This window comes from Alosa pseudoharengus, unplaced genomic scaffold (assembly GCF_046254945.1).
Source record: "Alosa pseudoharengus isolate Yale_2024_CS ecotype anadromous, Long Island Sound unplaced genomic scaffold, YU_APseudo_1.1 YU_APseudo_1.1_scf_21, whole genome shotgun sequence".
NCBI classification, from domain to species: Eukaryota; Metazoa; Chordata; class Actinopteri; order Clupeiformes; family Clupeidae; genus Alosa; species Alosa pseudoharengus.
In genome coordinates this window covers 15,874,433-15,889,432 of record NW_027468674.1, presented here as the reverse complement: position 1 = coordinate 15,889,432, position 15,000 = coordinate 15,874,433, and the positions used below count along the sequence as shown (strand labels likewise).

The 15,000-nt window shown below is 44.7% G+C and overlaps 1 protein-coding gene across 1 annotated transcript in view; it reads left to right on the top strand.

Moving 5' to 3' along the window:
• LOC143137715 (protein sidekick-2-like) overlaps positions 1 to 15,000 on the top strand; it is a 337,537-nt gene that overhangs the window by 305,270 nt on the left and 17,267 nt on the right. Inside the window, exons 36-43 of the mRNA XM_076298006.1 lie at positions 1 to 16; positions 288 to 474; positions 4,013 to 4,150; positions 4,585 to 4,791; positions 6,282 to 6,407; positions 8,146 to 8,310; positions 8,653 to 8,793; positions 10,730 to 10,868. The exon at positions 1 to 16 is cut by the window's left edge and continues 100 nt beyond it. Coding sequence (XP_076154121.1) covers positions 1 to 16; positions 288 to 474; positions 4,013 to 4,150; positions 4,585 to 4,791; positions 6,282 to 6,407; positions 8,146 to 8,310; positions 8,653 to 8,793; positions 10,730 to 10,868 — 1,119 coding nt within the window. The remainder of the gene's footprint in view (positions 17 to 287; positions 475 to 4,012; positions 4,151 to 4,584; positions 4,792 to 6,281; positions 6,408 to 8,145; positions 8,311 to 8,652; positions 8,794 to 10,729; positions 10,869 to 15,000) is intronic.

The following is a 15,000-nucleotide window of genomic DNA, read 5'->3' as shown; positions in this document are numbered from 1 at the left end:
TATTCAGGGTTACAAGGTCTGTGAAGGAACAGTGATCATGTGAAATGATAAACAATTGCAATGTCTATTTTGGAAGTCTCAACCCCATAAACACAAAACTATTCAAATAAGTAAAACCATGTACGTAGCTAGACATCTGTATTTATTTAATGTGGCTTTGCTCTCTATTTCTGTATGCACTTCTGAAAACGGCAAACCAGTGTTCCCCATCTGTATATTTCTGTTTTGTTTTTTTTCTGAGATAATAAAATGTCCCTCTCCCCACCGCTTGCCTGTTTTCCGGAAAGATCTACTTCTGGGAGTACCAGCGTCAGAACGAGACAGAGAAGCTGCGGACGCTGTTCATGCCGGAGGCTGGGGTCAAGCTGAAGAACCTTACGGGCTACACCACCTACATGATCAGCGTGGCCGCCTTCAACGCAGCCGGAGACGGGCCACGCAGCGCCGCCACCAGAGGGCGCACTCAGCAGGCCGGTAAGTGTGTGTGTGTGTGTGTGTGTGTGTGTGTGTGTGTGTGTGTGTGTGTGTGTGTGTGTGTGTGTGTGTGTGTAGGAGGGTTGATGGTTAGAGTGGATGGATGGATGGGCGGGTGTACTAGTGTGGGTAAGTGTGTGTATGTGTGCGTGTGTGAGTGTATGTGTGTGTTTACAGCAAATAAAGAGTGTATGGCTGCACTCAGCACCACAAAAAGCTGAGTTGAGTCATTATATCGTGAGATCAAGTGAGAAATCAGTCAACTGAGGGCAAGGTGTGTGATTCCAATCCAGTCACACTCACACATATACACGCACACATACACACACACACACGCACACCACACACACACGCACGCACGTACGCACACACACACACACACACACACACACACACACACACACACACACACACACACACACACACACACACACACACACACACATCCCCTCTGGTGATTCCAATCCAGTACACATTTTGCTGAATTCAGTAAATTACTCCTCATAGCCCTGGGCTCTGCTCTCCAAATGGAAAACAAACAACATAGAGGCTCAGACTGAACCTTAAACAGTTTCAGCCAATCAATACATCGATTCAGGACCACGGGAGGGACGGTGTAACTTGATTGGCTGTAGAGCTCAAATATCAATAACCTTTCGCCAGATTTGTGGACTTTAAATCAAATGTGCATGCCATGGCCAGCAGGGCTGGGAACAGAGGAGAGGAAAAGAACAGATGAAGGGTTCATCTGATGATGAAGAAGTAGAGAAGAACAGATGAAGGGTTTATCTGATGATGAAGGAGTAGAGAAGAACAGATGAAGGGTTCATGTGATGATGAAGGAGTAGAGAAGAACAGATGAAGGGTTCATGTGATGAAGGAGTAGAGAAGAACAGATGAAGGGTGCATGTGATGATGAAGGAGTAGAGAAGAACAGATGAAGGGTTTATCTAATGATGAAGGAGTAGAGAAGAAAAGATAAAGGGTTTACCTGATAATGAAGGAGTAGAGATGAACAGATGAAGGGTTCATGTGATGATGAAGGAGTAGAGAAGAACAGATGAAGGGTTTATCTGATGATGAAGGAGTAGAGAAGAACAGATGAAGGGTTCATGTTATGATGAAGGAGTTAGAGCTGGGGTGGCTTTGGGACGGGACTCAACACAAGCAGCTCTTTACTTCCTGGAAACTCACCAAGAGATCATGAGAGAGGGGAGGGTGCTGCCATGCCACCGCTGGAGGGAAGAGAGAGAGAGAAAGAGAGAGAGAGAGAGAAAAAGGGAGAGAGAGAGCAATTCAGAGAGAATGAAAGGGTGTGTACCAGATCTTATTAATGCACTCTTGGCATCCTGTTAGGATTATGAAAAATATAATTATGTCTTAATAGACAACACCCATGTCTTTATCGTTACGTAAATAATTTTTTCTTACGTAGGGTTTCTATGTGGAAGCAGTAGGAGAGAGAGGATGGGGAAAGGAGAGAAGTCATCCTTCCATTGGAGGGATGAAGAGAGCGAGTGATATAGTGAGAGTGAGAGAGAAACAGATAGAGACAGATCAAGAGGCATTAGGAGGAGAAGACAGATACATGTGCTTTAATCTTATTCTACGGATCAATTCCTCCGAAACTTCTGGAATGCTGGGGCTTGTGCCGGTATTACGGTGTGTTACTAATTTATTTAAACTGTCGGCCGGCCAACAGAACATCAGGAAAATCCCTCTGGAGGAAAAGTCATTTCACTCTCATCACTCTCCCCTCATCACAAGACCCCCCACCCCCAGGTCCACATATTTTAAAGTGTGTGTGTATGTGTGTGTGTGTGTGTGTGTGTGTGTGTGTGTCTGTTTTTCTGTCTATGTCATTTTCTATTTCAAATTCCAACTCAACCCCCCAACCCCGCACACACACACACACACACACACACACACACACACACACATAGACAGAAGACACATACGCTCTCTGACCTGAACTTCTGGACTTGTATCCCTTTGGTCCTCGAGCTCCTGGTGTTTTTATGTGTTCAGCTTTAAGTTCAGCTGCTGAGGCCAAGAAGCGCATAGCTGAGGACACAGCCAGCAGATTGTTTTCCCCTTCAGAAGACCCCCCCCCCACCCTCTCATGCCCCCCCCCCACCCTCTCATGCCCCCTCTCTCTGTGCTCTCTCCCCACATACTCCCCCCCACCCACACGCACAAAGACTGTAAAGAAACGTGTTTTTGTATTCTTACCCTACCCACAGAAGAGTACAGTTCTGTGTGTGTGTGTGTGTGTGTGTGTGTGTGTTTATGTGTTGGAGAGGACTGTGTGTGTGTGCTAATGAAAGAGATGGGGTAGTGGGGGGATTGTTTGGAGGCAAATGGGGGCAAAAGAATACACGCACGCGCACACACACACACACTGACTGACTATTCTGGAGAGGAAGGGCAACGGAAGCTAGTGACAACCACACTGGGGAAGTGAGGGAGAGATAGAAGGGCTCGATAACATATATAAATATATAACAGCATGTACATACACTATATAAATATATAAGACACGCCTGTCACACACAATGAGGGCTCTGTGTGAGTCGGCCCTCTCTCTAACCCCCCCCCCACGACCTCCCTGACAAATTTTGGGAACAAAATAATAACTGTACTCTCTACTGCTGGCAATCGGTCATGCAGTGTGTGTGTGTGTGTGTGTGTGTGTGTGTGTGTGTGTGTGTGTGTGTGTGTGTGTGTGTGTGCGTGTGGGTGTGTGTGTGTGTGTGCGTGTGTGCCCGTGTGTGTGTGTGTGTGTGTGTGTGTGTGTGTGTGTGTGTGTGTGTGTGAGCTCCACGTCCTGAATATCAAACTCCATCTGAATCATCTCCCATTATTCACCATGTAGGCTCCACAGACACAGAGCTCCAGTGTGATTTAAAGTAGTGAAGTGTTTGGGGTTTAGCTCTGTTTATTTATGAAGATCCACTGTTGATACACGTTCGCCAGTTTGTTTGACTAAATGCTTGAAGAAAAAGATACATCATTATTTCACATGATGACTTGTTTTTCTCAAAGTTGTCTGCACTATTTATTATCTTTATCTTTTTGGGATCTTTTGAACTAAGAGCACCTGTCTACGACGGAGTATTAGGGCCACACATGAAGAAAAAATATATTTTTGCCATGACGAGATTAAAGTCGACATGTCGACATTAAACTCAAAATTTCGAGAATAAAGTTGAAATATCATGTCGACTTTAATCTCGATATGTCAACATTAAACTCAAAATTTTGTGAATAAAGTCGATTAATGTAATCTCCCCCATATCATGTTGACTTTAATCTCTTAATTTCATCAAAATTAGTTTGGAGAGAGAGCAACCGCTCCAAAGTAGCTGGCATTGAATCCGGACAGTCAGTCTCAGACTCAATCAGTTGGCCCACGACTCAACACCCCTAATAATCCGTCATACCTGTCAGACCAAAACCATGTAGCCTTTTCTTCCTCTTTGCAAACTGTGTGTGTGTGTGTGTGTGTGTGTGTGTGTGTGTGTGTTTGTTTGCTCAGCTCCCAGTGCCCCCAGCTTCATCCACTTCAGCGAGCTGACCACCACCTCAGTCAACGTGTCCTGGGGTGAACCAGTCTTCCCTAATGGAATCCTCGAGGGCTATCGCCTCATCTACGAGCCCTGCACGCCTGTCGATGGTGAGGCCTCCTCAGAACTATCTATCTTTCTTTCTTTTTTCTTTTTCTTTCTCTTTTCTTCTTTTTCTCTTTTTTCTTTCTTTCTTTCTTTCTTTCTTTCTTTCTTTCCTTATCCCTTTCTTACCTCCCTATCCCTCCTGTATTTAATTATAATTCAAGTCAGATTAACCAGAATTAATTAGAGCGTATGTTAGCATTAACTAATACAAAACTAACAGGAAACCATTGTGTGAGCCTATGTTAATATGGTAATGTCTGGTGTGCGTGTGTATGTGCATACCTGGGCCAACTTAGGGTGTATGTCTAGAATAGTCATTGGCCCAATTAGACTCAATATTAGCATTACTTAATAGAAAACTAACTGGAATGTATTGCGTGAGCCTAGTGTGTGTGTGTGTGTTTGGGCCGACTCTAAATGCGGTGTGTCTGTCCAGAGTCGTCACTGGCCTGTGCCGACTGTCTCCACTCCCCCTCCCCCTCAGGCGTCAGTAAGACAGTGACGGTGGACGTGAAGGGCCCCCCCTACTGGTTGAAAATCAAAGACCTGGCCGACGGAGTCACCTACAACTTCCGCATCCGCGCCAGGACTTTCACCTACGGTCCTGAGGTGGAGGCCAATATCACCACCGGCCCTGGGGAAGGTGGGAGCACTAACTAACTATCTATCTATCTATCTATCTATCTGTATATTTATCTATCTATCTATCTGTCTATCTATCTATCTATCTGTCTATCTATCTATCTATCTATCTATCTGTCTTATCTATCTATCTATCTATCTATCTATCTATCTGTTTATCTATCTATCTATCTATCTATCTATCTATCTGTCTGTCTATCTATCTATCTATCTATCTATCTATCTAGCTATCTATATGTCTGTCTAACTAACCATTTATCTGTATGTTTGTCTGACTGTCTACTTATCTGTCAATTCAATTCAAATATCAATTTATTTGTCTGTCTATATGTCAATCTCTCTGTCTGTTTGTGTGTCAGTCTCTCAATATGTCTATGAGTCAGTGTCTGTGTTTTGTGTCTCTGGTTGGTGTTCTGTCTGCAAATGTATGTCAGTTTTTGTTTTTTCTGTCTCCTGTCCCCTCTGTAGCTCTAAGATCAGAATTAGTCACATTTTTAAAGCACTGCCATGTTTTGTTTATATGTGTTACAGTTTTTCTCAGTTGCTTTGGTGCTTTTCTCACATCACTATTAACATTTGCACAGCAGTTAGTGCATTTCTCAAAACAATTAGTGCAAACTGCAAAACCTAGTGGATAACCTTTAAAAGCACGTCACTTGCTCAAAATGGATAGTCCATTCCTCAAAAGCAAGTATTTATGTCAATTAAACTGCCAGTGTCATTAAAATGAGAAGTCTTGACACCATCGTTTATGAACAAGATAGGCAAATGGCTTTGTCATGTTTTCATTACGAGTTTATGCTCTCAGTGTTTTCCCATGCAAAAAAAGGTCAGAACTCGGTGACACTACCTGGAAATGCTCAAGACAGTACTCGTACAGCCATTTGAAAACTACAGTAAAGTTAGAAATTGCTGTAGTTAGGGGAGTAAGTGAGTACAAGACACTGAATATGTATGTTTCACAGTTTTACTGTATGCTCTTTGCAATTCTACAGCATTGTGACAGAATTTGATAACTAGTTCACCAATTTTGTATGTAATGACTGAAGCAATGAAATGAAGACTATTAGTTTTATTGGGAACGACTATTCAGCATCCATAAGTATAGTTAATTTTGACTGACATGACAAAGAAACTGATACATGTTCAAAAGCATTTGCAATTTGTTCAGAGGAAGGAGAAATAGCTACTATGATGTGCACAAATGACTAAATGTTGTGGAGGTTGAACTAATAGTTATGAGAATTTTAATTCTGATCTGAGAAAAGCACCAAAGCGACTGAGAAAAACTGTATTTGTGTTTATTTTGTCAGTTTGTTTACACACTCTTTTTTTCAGTCATCCTCCAATTGTTTACTTTGCTAAGCTCACCCAGAGATGTATCACGTTTTAAACTCAGTCATGCTCATCATGAATGCCTCGGGTCATACCACATGGCTGTATGAGCCTTTATGATGTTATATGACCTTTTGACCTCTCCCTCGTCCCCAGGGGCCCCTGGACCGCCCGGTGAGCCCTTCATCTCTCGCTACGGCACGGGCCTCACCATCCACTGGTCCAACGGCGATCCCGGACGAGCCCCCATCACGCGTTACGTCATCGAGGCCAGGCCCTCAGGTCTGTGTATGCGAGTGGACACCGTTTATAAAGCCTCTATTAACAGATTATTAAGGCACAGTGGAACAAGGACTTGGTTTTACAGAGTTAACAACATAACATGGCATACAGATTGAGTCAAAGTCGTTTGGCAATACTTCAAGTACTCTGACGAACGTCCATTCTCACTTAAAAAGCAGTTGTGCGAGTGTGTAAGTGTGTTAGTGGGTTATTGACTGTGGTCTATCGATCGAGACATAGGGCATTGGGTTTCAATGATGACTAATAGCCTTGATGAGGATGTCTGGAGTGAGGGAGCAGAAGGAGAAATCAATTTCTCTTTGATGGGAGAGAGGGATAGAGAAGCACAGGTTAGAGAGGCAGATGGTGAGATAGAGAGAGAGAGAAAGAGAAAGTGAGACAGAACGAATAGAGAAAAACATAAACATAATGAAGAAGAAAGAAAAGCAGAGGGAGAAAGGAACTGTGTGTGTGTGTCTGTGTGTGTGTGTGTGTGTGTGTGTGTGTGTGTGTGTGTGTGTGTCTGTGTGTGTGTGTGTGTGTGTGTGTGTGTGTGTGTGTGTGTGTGTGTGTGTGTGTGTGTGTGTGTGTGTGTGTGTGTGTGTGTCTGTGTCTGTGTGTGTGTGTGTGTGTGTGTGTGTGTGTGTGTGTGTGTGTGTATAAGACAATGAGGATATCTTCGGGCAAGTCTCCATCTGTCAGGGCTCTCCTCTCCACCAGCTCCTTCTGCCATCTCTTGCCAACACCGACACCCGACACCCCCTACACACACACGCCTCTGTCTCTCTCTCACACACACACACACACACACACACACACACGCCTTCCCACTTCTCCACTTCTTGCCTTATCCCCCCTCCGTCTCCTTTAACCCGTCTGCCTGCTCTTTTCTATGTCTGTGTGTGTGTGTGTGCGTGTGTGTGTGTGTGTGTGTGTGTGTGTGTGTGTGTGTCTGTGGTTCTTCTCCCTCTATTTACTCCACCTACGTGGTTGCTGGGTAATATACCTTTTCTTCACCATGCACACTTAGTGTTCTTTAATAAGTCTTTGTGTCTCCATCTTCCAAAAGACCACCTGAAGCTGATTGTCTTCTGCCCTTTACTCTCACTTTAATTAATGGGACTGTAATTAGAAGCAGAGGGAGAAATGAAAGCACCTGTTTCCCGGATGATTTACGGCTTTTGGCAGCCCCTTCTGTGACAAACATTTAAAAAACCCACTTCAGCTCTCGTCTGCAGACTCACGTCAAGGCCATTTGGGCTGTTTATGAAGACAGCATAGGGAGATGAAACTGTTTAATTTATGGATCTTAGAATCACAAGGGATTGAGGCAGACAGTGATTTATTTGGGTTTATGAAGTGTTTAGACTGCCAAATGTGTTCCAGAAACACTTGAGTGACCTAAGTGATTGTTTTTTAATAGTAGTGCCAGAATTATCAAAACTTTGTTTTTATTCTAGTTTCTTCTTATGCATGTATTGAATGTAAATTGTTATGTGTGTAGTGTGTGTGTGTGTGTGTGTGTGTGTGTGTGTGTGTGTGTGTGTGTGTGTGTGTGTGTGTGTGTGTGTGTGTGTGTGTGTGTGTGTGTGTGTGTGAGTCTGTGAGTTTATGTGTGTGTGTGAGAGAGAAATAGAGAAACAGAGAGAGAGAGAGACAGGCAGAGAGAGAGAGAGAGAGAGAGAGAGACAGAGAGAGACTGAACCCCATCCTTGACCTTTTCTTTGTTTCCTTCCAGATGAGGGATTGTGGGATATCTTGATCAAGGACATCCCCAAGGAAGTGACATCATATACATTCAACATGGACCTCCTGAAGCAGGGTGTGAGCTATGACTTCCGGGTCATCGGAGTAAACGACTACGGATACGGCACCCCTAGTGCCCCCTCCCCCTCCATATCAGGTTAGCTCCCCTATAACCCTGCATGAGAGTTATGGCTATGGTAATGATTATAGTATTTATGATTTATTTTAAATAGAAATTCCTTTATCACCACTGTTTACTGGTAGTATGTAAGGCTGTCATAGCTTTTGAGCTCATAACAGAAGTGTTTGTTGTACAAACAGTTGTACAAACCACAAGTGGAACAAGTAGTCACTGCCAGCCTTGTGAAGTTTGTTAGCGTTGCTGTTGCAACGAAGAATATTATCCAGAACAAGTTGATTTATAATAACAGTGGTAGCATTAATGCAGTTCTTGAATTCTTTAAAGCAAGTTGCACCAATACCATGTTATGTCCTCCAGCCCAAAAGGTGGCGCCGTTCTATGAGGAGTGGTGGTTCCTGGTGGTGGTGGCCCTGGTGGGGCTCATCTTCATCCTGCTGCTCGTATTCATCCTCATCATCAGAGGCCAGAGCAAGAAGTACGCCAAGAAGTCCGACTCAGGTTCGTCCCACTCCCATGTGTCATTCAAAACGCTGAGCTTCAATGTGTTAATGCAGCACTAAAATGTGTGGACTATAATGCATGAGCATGACTCAGCCATTTTCAAAGTAAAAGTGAGGAAAGGAAACTACATTTACAACTGCTAGTTTAGCTGATGCGCTAGTCCATAGTGACTTGCAGTACATAAATTGAGACGTGAGTGAGAGAGCTGGACCAATGACAACAGACAGTTGAGGCAAGAAAGGACAGGCAAACAGAAGCAGACAGAAAGAAAGAAAGAAAGAAAGAAAGAAAGAAAGAAAGAAAGAAAGAGAAAGAGAGTGACACAGAAACAGACCGATAGGGAGCAGAGAGAGAGAGGGAGAGAGAGAGAGACAGAGAGAGAGAGAGACAGAGAGAGATAGAGAGAGAGAGGGAGATAAAGAGAGAGAGAGAAAGAGGAAGAGAGAGAGGGGGGGAGAGGAAGAGAGAGAGAGATAGAGTGAGAGAGAGAGATAGAGAGAGAGGAAGAGAGAGAGGGGGGGGAGAGGAAGAGAGATAGAGAGAGAGGAAGAGAGAGAGGGGGGGGAGAGGAAGAGAGAGAGAGAAAGAGGAAGAGAGAGAGAGATGTCATGGCGCTCCTCCTGCAGTGTTGTCATCAGTAGTGAGTGTTGGTGCTGACTCAGCACACTGCCAGCTCAGAGCAGGGCAGAGCAGATCTGTGATGATTTACCGAGTATTTCTATCATATGTGACCTGCTCGAACAACTCATGACAGCACAAATGTTTGAAATAACATTATACATGTTTCATGTTGTCCAATTATAAATGTTCTACACCAATGCAAGATATGTTTGAAATGGCAGTATGCATGCTTCATTGTGTCCAGTTATTAATGCTCTACACCAATGCAAGATATGTTTGAAATGACAGTATGCATAGCGTACATGCACACACACACACACACACACACACACACACACACACACACACACGCACGCACACACACTTGAACTGACACATACATGCACACTGTCCTTTTTGCTTTTTTATATTATATACTTTTAATTACTTTTTCTGCTGTTAGTAAATGTGTGTGTGTTGTCTGTATGCTACTATCTATCTACATGCGCACACACACACACACACACACACACACACACACACACTGTTGCCTAATCAGTACACATCAGACAAGAAAGAGGTAATGACACGCCTGACTAACCCTTACCTGCCTATCTGTTTAACAACCCCCCCCCACACACACACACACACACACACACACACACACACACACACACATATGCACACAATCACACAGATTACAATCCATAAATAAACTTTCAATGTAATAGAATCAAGCCCCCCCCCCCCATTGCCCTTTTCACATTAGTGCAGATTGACCCCTTCTTCAGGGGTCACTGGCGCTCTGTTCCAGTGCTGTTTCTGGGTGCTCTTGAGTTCCCTCAGGAATGCAACAGTGTCTTCAGGGGAGGGAGGGGGAGGGGGGGGGGGGCGTACCCAACCTCTGTGGGGGACGAGACCTTTATGCAGAATGTGCATAATGTTGAACCAGTACAAAGCTAGTAGGCCTAAGGAAGATTGTGTCTACATGCAAATCTTTACATCAACTTTATTTTTTGTTATTGTTACTGTTGTTATTATCATCATACTTAATGTAGGCTTTTTTACTTGATTTTAAACCATTATTTTATTATTTTAAGTATTTTTTTAGTTAAAAAACTAGTGTTTATGAGAATTTGATTTAAGTGAATGTGTGTCTGTGTGTGTGTCTGTGTGTGTGTGTGTGTGTGTGTGTGTGCGTGTGTGTGTGCGTGTGTGTGTGTGTGTGTGTGTGTGTGTGACTCCTTGCCGACCAGTCCTCCTGTCTAACCCTCTCAGTGTTCCGCAACAGCCTGGGGTCACTCACCGTCTCCATATCTCCGTCGTCTCCTAGGCAACAGCTCTAACTGCAACGCGCTGACCCATGGGGAGATGGTGCGTCTGGACGAGAGCCGCTTCCCCGCCCTGGAGCTTAACAACCGCCGGCTGTCCGTCAAGAACTCCTTCTGCCGCAAGAACGGCGTCTACACCAGGTCTGAGCTCCTCACACAAAGTGCTCATTTCCCTGTCAACTACACACACACACACACACACACACACACACACACACAGGGACAACAAACACACACAGAGACACACACAGACATGCAAACACGCACACACACACTTACACATAAAGTACTCCTTTTTTTAGTCATAGGAACAACTGCAAAAGGATTGTTTATGAAAATAACACAATATTGCATTTTGCTTTCTTTTGTATTTCATTCTATAACTTAATAATGCCTTCTGAGTTTTCATGCAGTGACATAAATGCTTTAGCATTGCATTCTCAAATGTTCCACTATATTGGGGGAAAAACACATTCCTGTGTTTTCCAAAGAATATTTAAAGAAATTATAAATAAGAAATGTTATTCATATGTTAAAATTGCACATTATTTACCAAAAACGTTATAATCTTCTCGTCACAAACTTCCAACTTGCTGGCTTTCCCTGTGCAGCAGTAACTGCAGGTCTGTATTTATAAACATATGGCGCAAGCATTCAGTTATAACACGTTTTATGGAAACGTATTTTGAAGAGCCATCTAAATAGAAGTGCTGTGACTGTACTTACTGCCCACTTACTGAAGCCTGTAAATAACGAAGGCAACCGCAGTGCGCTCACACACTAGCCCCACAGGCGACAGAATGTCACACAAGAGCATTAAACATACGTACTGTATTTATGGATATGACTGTGCTTATTTAGCAGATTGTAAATGGGAACTTAACTGTATGCCCATATCCATATATACATATTCCTATATGCCTTTAGTTATGACTGAATTTATGGCCGTGTTATGTAATGGAAGCGTTGGGTAATACTCCGCAACACAGCTTTCTTCCCTCCCTCCCTCTCTCTCTCTCTCTCTCTCTCTCTCTCTCTCTCTCTCTCTCTCTCTCTCTCTCTCTCTCTCTCTCTCTCTCTCCCCTCTCTCTCTAAATAACTTATGGCAGCTTAACTAACTGAATTTGGGGGGCTCAACACCCTAGTCCGCCCTAGTCCGTCTCGGGTTTTTGGCTCCCCAACGCTCCCGGTCCTTCATCAGGCGTCCGTGTGGCTTGGCCGACGTGCCAGAGCCTGGTGCCACGTGGCAGGGCACCAGAAACGTCTGGAAACGGGAGAAGACTTTTATTTACACGGACACATCTGAACAGTTTGTTCCATTAGCTCAGCGAGATTGCGGCTGCTTTTGGGCACTGTGGCCTGTAGAGTGACCGGCAGTACGAGAAGCAGCAGAGCTGGCATAGGACTAGAAATACCTGCTAATACCACTGTATGTCTGCTATATGTGTGTGTGTGTGTGTGTGTGTGTGTCTGTGTCTGTGAGAGAGAGAAAGAGAAAGAGATAGATAGAAAAAGAGAGGGAGAGAGAGTGATCACCAGAGCACTAGAGGGATACATGTGGAAGTGTGAGTCTCTCTCTCCACACACACACACACACACACACACACACACACACACACACACACACACACACTCATACACACACACACACTCATACAGTAAAATAAAAATATTTTTTCTACCTCACACACAACTATCTCACACATATACATTACAATATCCATATTTTTCTAAAGAGAGGGAGAGAGAGAAAGAGAGAGAGAGAGAAAGAGAGAGAGAGAGAGATAGAGAGAGAGGGAGATAGAGAGACTACCTGTTGAAGCAGAATCATTCCCACTCCTGTTGGATCTCACTCTAAACCGCTTGTTGACAGCAGGCTCTGGTTCCCACAGCTGGGCATGCAGGTGCCCAGGCTGCGTGTGTGTGAAGCTGTGCCCAGGTGATTATCGGTGCAGGTACGCTCACCTTGACCTGCAGTCCGTCTCCTGGCTCCTCGCGCTCTCCAGAGCCGTCCGCTTATGCGCAGCGACCTTGAGATTCGGGCATCAAAGACTTCCTGGGCTTTGAGCTGCAGCCAACCAACCAGCTTCGTTATCGTCCGGGGATTTGAGCTGGGGTTTGATGTGTGGTGTGTGTGTGTGTGCGCGCGTGTGTGAGTGTGAGTTTCGAGGTGAGAGAGCGATAGAAAGAGAGATGTGTGTGTGTGTGTGTGTGTGTGTGTGTGTGTGTGTGTGTGTCTGTGTGTGTGTGTGTGTGTGTGCGTGCGCACGTGTGCGTGTGTGAGTTTCGAGGTGAGAGACCGATAGAAAGAGATGTGTGTGTGTGTGCGTGTGTTCGTGTGTATGTATGTGTCTCTGTGTGTGTGTGTGTGTTTGTGTGTGTGTGTGCTAGAGGGGGTGGTCTGAGGAATGCACAGATGCATCTTTTATTCATCTCTGTACTATCCCAGAGGGCTCAGAGCAACCTGATGCCTCTCGCCCCCCTACAGGTAGAAAGCCTCTTTATGCCAAACAAAAGGCAACAGAAAAAAAACACCAAAAACCTGCCCCTGTAACTCTTCATTTGAAGCACTCTATCTCTGACTCTCCACAATAGTATTCCCTGCCAAGCCTTGAAGACATGGGCTTTGATGAGTGGTTTGGATGTACCCCTTATAGGCCTTTTCTATTCTCAATAGCTAGTTGCCTCTGGGGGCTCTGAACCTGTGGTGGTGTTTTGCCCCGACAAAGGGGCATATTTGTGGGGGTACAGCGCTTGGGTTTCAGCTGTGCTGGATCGTGTAGTAGAGCCCTGCTGGGTTTACTTTGGAACACGGAGGAGGAGGAGGAGTGGAGATGGAGGAGGAGGAGGAGGAGGAGGAGGTTGTGGCAGGGGCTGTGAATTATTGAGATATGTCAGGAGGGGACAGAGAGAGAGGGAGAGAGAGAGAGAGAGAGAGAAAGATGAAGAGAGTGGTGAAGGAGATTGAGGAGGAGAGAAGAATGGGAGAGAGGAAAAAAGGGTCAGTAGGAGGGAATGATGGAGAGAGAGTGAAAATGAGAGAGACAGAAAGAATGAACAAGAGCAGGAGAGAGAGAGGGAAAGAGGGGGACAGGAGGAGAGAGAGAAAGAGGAGGAGAGAGAGGGGGTTGGTTGGTGTTCTGGTGAACTTCTGTTGAATTTTTAAACAGGCAGTTTATCATAAGCTCCCCAGGGACTTGCGGTAAGCCTCTGCAAAAATGTGTAGATTTCTTTAACCCGTTATCAGCCGAGTGTCAGCCTTGAGCAAATATAACATTGATTTTTTTTTATATATATGCCCTGATAGAAACGTTATGCTTTTCAGAACACACACACACTCTCTTTCTCTCAGGGTGCCCTTTTTGTCTGTGTGTGTGAAAGAGAGAGAAAGATACACATACACATAGACATACACATGCACACACACATACACACCTGCACTCACACACACACACACACATTCACGCACACATGCACACATCCTGACGCTATTACAGGACCCTACAGTACTTATCTCTCTGTGAGTGTGTAAGCTGTGAAAGCACGCTGGACAACCTCACACAGCTGACACCGCTGACACCCCTTCACTGAGTCAGAGCGTGTGTACACACACACATACACACACACACACTCACACACACTACTATTGCGCTCAGCCTGTAAGCAAGTTCAAAGTTATCATAAAGGTCAGGTCAAACCAGCTGACCCCTTTTCTTCACACACCCTAAAGCTGAAACATGCCGTCTACTAAAGAATAAGTAAGTATAAGTATAAATACTCTTTTGATCCCATGAGGGAAATTTGGTCTCTGCATTTATCCCAATCCGTGAATTAGTGAAACACACACAGCACACAGTGTACACACAGTGAGGTGAAGCACACACTAATCCCGGCGCAGTGAGCTGCCTGCAACTACAGCGGCGCTCGGGGAGCAGTGAGGGGTTAGGTGCCTTGCTCAAGGGCACTTCAGCCATGCCTACTGGTCGGGGTTCAAACCGGCAACCCTCCGGTAACAAGTCCGAAGTGCTAACCTGTAGGCCACGGCAGAGAAGAGAGGATACACACTGTGTGTCAACACAGAGTGTGTCATGTTTAGACACGATCTAGTCTTACTATAAATATTCATCACTTGAGTTATGCCTTGATTATCAATAGTTTGGCAAAGCTGGCCCATACAGAAGTAGGGAGACCTCTCAGGTTTACCTGTGTAGCATACGGTACAGATAAAGTGAATTGATTTAAGGATTGACAGATTGGGTGAGTTGTCCGAAGC